Source organism: Lactuca serriola, chromosome 1, assembly GCF_051521515.1.
Source record: "Lactuca serriola cultivar US96UC23 chromosome 1, Lser_US96UC23_V15, whole genome shotgun sequence".
Classification (NCBI taxonomy): domain Eukaryota; kingdom Viridiplantae; phylum Streptophyta; class Magnoliopsida; order Asterales; family Asteraceae; genus Lactuca; species Lactuca serriola.
The window spans coordinates 12,583,010-12,586,487 of record NC_136408.1 but is presented as its reverse complement, the minus strand read 5'-3'; the positions used below and the strand labels follow the sequence as shown (position 1 = coordinate 12,586,487).

Below are 3,478 nucleotides of genomic sequence, written 5' to 3'. Positions count from 1 at the left end.
TTTGTCTACATCTTAACACCTCAAACTTGAATAGTGACCCCATTCAAATCTTACATATGTTGATCAACTATTTACAACTACATCCACGGAAAAAGGTTACAAATTACAATGTTTTTTAGGAACTGATATTTAATTTGTTCTTAAGTTACGCAATAAAAATTAAAAATCATATATCAGTATTAGTTTATAACCCTTGAAAACCACGATTGGTATGTTTAAAATTTTATATAGAAAAAAATAGTAAAAAAAAATGTGATGTATATGATATGAAAATTAAACGTGATGTATATGATATGACAATTAAATGGAGAATCAAGTAAATAAGGTAAATTGAATAATGTATCCCATAATTGTTGGGATACAAAGGGATACATTATAATCTAAGAGATTTTCTAGTATTTCTAAAAGATAGTGTTCAATAATTTCCAAGATGTTATGTTTTTGGGATAGGATTTAGTTGTTTAAAATTTTAAATCAAAGTTGATATGTCATATGTTAAAAAAAAAAAAATCGGCAACTGAAGAAAACATAGAAAAATGCCATATACGCTTACTAGAAAATAGACGTGTCATTTTTTTGGTTTTCTTTATTAAAGAGGTAGATTTCTATCTTCTATTAGTTTTAACTTTTCATCCCTAAACACTTGGAAATTCATCCCTTTCAACCTATACATTTTAATACAAGTATACAAGCACATGTTACAACTAAGTGATGCATAAACTTAGAGGGTCGGACAAGTTCAGTAAACCGCAGAACTCACACATTCTTGTGACATCACAGTGAAGGTAATGATGTAAAACAAGTTTTTAACCAAATAATATATATATATATATATATATATATATATATATATATATATATATATATATATATATATATATATATATATATATTACGAGTTTAAACGTGAAACCCTTGGGTAAACATGTACACATATGCACATGATTTAAACTTGCCTTCTAAGTAAAAAAGTAATACATATCTCACAAAACTTGAGGCATATATATACGTCACTTTTCCCAATACTAATGACACCTTTCCCCTTTCCTTTTTCTTTTTTTTATATAACATAAAACACATAATATAAAGAGATCCATAATCCATTTCCATCTTCACCCATCTTCGTGTGTCTGTGTGTGTTTTCAAAAAGAAGGCATATGGATAAAGACGAAGGTTGCTGTTACTTCCATCCCGATGAAGTTTTCGTGGGAGTTTGTCCTTTATGCTTATACGAGAGGCTTATTGTAGTAGCCACAAAACGATGCCGTCGGCTGCATCTTTACAGAAGTAGCAGCTGCAAGTCCTCAAAGCCTCGCATTATGTTTGCCATCGATTCTTTGATTCATCGGAAAACCAAGAAACAACTTCACAATCACGACGCATCTCCCACTCACGATGGTACATATTCATATTCTTTTAACTATATCTCGATTAATTCTTCTAACTTTATTTGAAAGTATTTTTTTTACATGTTTTAATCGAATTACGTATGATTTGGGTGACTAGCTAACCATGAATCATGATATTGAATATGGATTAATAAATGGACATACGTCAAAGAACATATATCGACTATGATTTGGTGAGTTGTTTTTTTGTAAAAAATTCAATAATTTATTTATTTCATATATTATATACTTTTTATGGGGAGAGTGGGTTATGATGAGTTTAGCAAGATCCAAGTTTCGTATCTTGTAAATCTCGTAATCCCAAGCGATGATTACTAGACAATATTGGCTTTTGACTCTTGGATTTTGTAGAAAGGAAATGATGACTAATTTGGATAAAGATTTTATAATATATATGGTTTAATTTTATTTGTTGTTATGTTAAAATCAGCATAATGTATTGTTTGTTTATATAATTTGATGCTAAGATCATGTTGATATAATTTTTATTTTATAAAAAATAATTTAAAGGCTCTATATATGGTTTCCGTATGGAAAAGTGAAGAAAGTAACCATACAAAGTATAGTAGGTGGGTGATGTGGGGTTTGTATTATTTAATTTGACATAATATGCTTGTTCTATTTTCTTTTTCTATAAAAAATAAAAGAGAAAGGAAAAACCAATAAAAATTAAAGAAAAATGAATGGAAGAAAAATTGAAAATACCATCTAAAAGGAGCTTTTTAAGAGTTTAATGAGTCAAATAAGCTTTTAAAATTTTAAAAAAGCTATTGTACAGCTTTTCTATACAATCAATACAATGGATCATAGATGTGACATCCAGATTTAAACCAAGACATTAATCTATGAAAATTTAGGAGTTTATTGTTAAGATAAGGATTCATTGAGAAAAAAAGAAAAGAGAAAGCACATGGAGTATGAGGGAGATAGGAGTTATGGGTGAAAAGGGATTAATGGGGTTGGCTGGTGGGTGCAAGTGAGGGTGGGGCTACTCTAGAGATCTATGTTTGGAGCTTTTGGCTTAAGGTAGTATGGGGTTTTTTATATCTTGTCCACAATTTATGTTTATTAATAAAAAATAACTTCCAATTTCATATAGTTTAAGTTGGGGGTGGTAAATTGGTAATTATAATTACTTCGTATTAAATGGGTTGAGTTTTATTTTATTTTATTTCTAGTAAGTATAGCTTTCTTATTGCGTATAATCATATAATCGTTTAAACTGTCTTTTACATGTATGTTGTTTGTTATTTGCAGATTCGTTTATATCAATAAGATTCGATGATAACAATGGTATGGGTGCATGGGAGAAGGGGAAATTAGAATGCAATGATAATCAAAAGAGTGTTGTGGAACATGCAAAGCCACAATGGCCGTCGATGAGATGGCGAAAACGGATTGGTCACGTTTTCCAGCTCATTACATGGAAAAAGTCGAATAGACATGTTGTCAAAGGTAATCAGTGGATAAGAAACATAACGAAGAGAAAGGCTAGCGATTGAATATCATCACCAAAGTAAATTACAAATACATCTTGCCTAGTTTTTTGTATTTCGATTATGTGTTGATGGAATTGTAATGACTTCTTAACCATGGTTTATATATGTCTTTTACAATATTATTATTCTCTTAAAACTTTTTGAAAACACTTTGTAAAATATAAAAATGTGATATTCTAGCCTCTATCTATGGGCAAGATTTGGTACTTCTGTGTTTTAGGGATTGTATGCCAAATTTTTACAAAATATTGTAATCACGACTTTCTTTTCTATTTAGGCATTTTCTTGAATTGTTATTAGGGCTTTATGTACATGTATTGAGAAGAGATTAATTTTGACTGATTTTTATTTCTTTTTGTTTTAACTAATCATATTATCACCCAAAACATAAGTCATGTTATGTAAATGTACTGACCATGTAATTCAGTTGCAATTATATTTAGAATTACTTAATATATCAATATGCAAGTACGTACGTCTTTTATAATTGGTCACCATTCCTACATGAATAACTACTTGATAATCTATAATATATCTTAATAACTAATAATATTTATTCAAATATTGCTA

At 29.0% G+C, this 3,478-nt stretch overlaps 1 protein-coding gene across 1 annotated transcript; it reads left to right on the top strand.

Moving 5' to 3' along the window:
- The first annotated feature begins 1,044 nt into the window (after window positions 1-1,044).
- Window positions 1,045-3,055, top strand: LOC145102794 (uncharacterized). Its single transcript, XM_079040304.1, has 2 exons — window positions 1,045-1,398; window positions 2,667-3,055. Exons 1-2 carry the CDS (start codon window positions 1,158-1,160, stop codon window positions 2,909-2,911), a joined length of 486 nt encoding a protein of 161 aa, XP_078896430.1. The 5' UTR covers window positions 1,045-1,157; the 3' UTR covers window positions 2,912-3,055.
- Window positions 3,056-3,478: the final 423 nt, after the last annotated feature.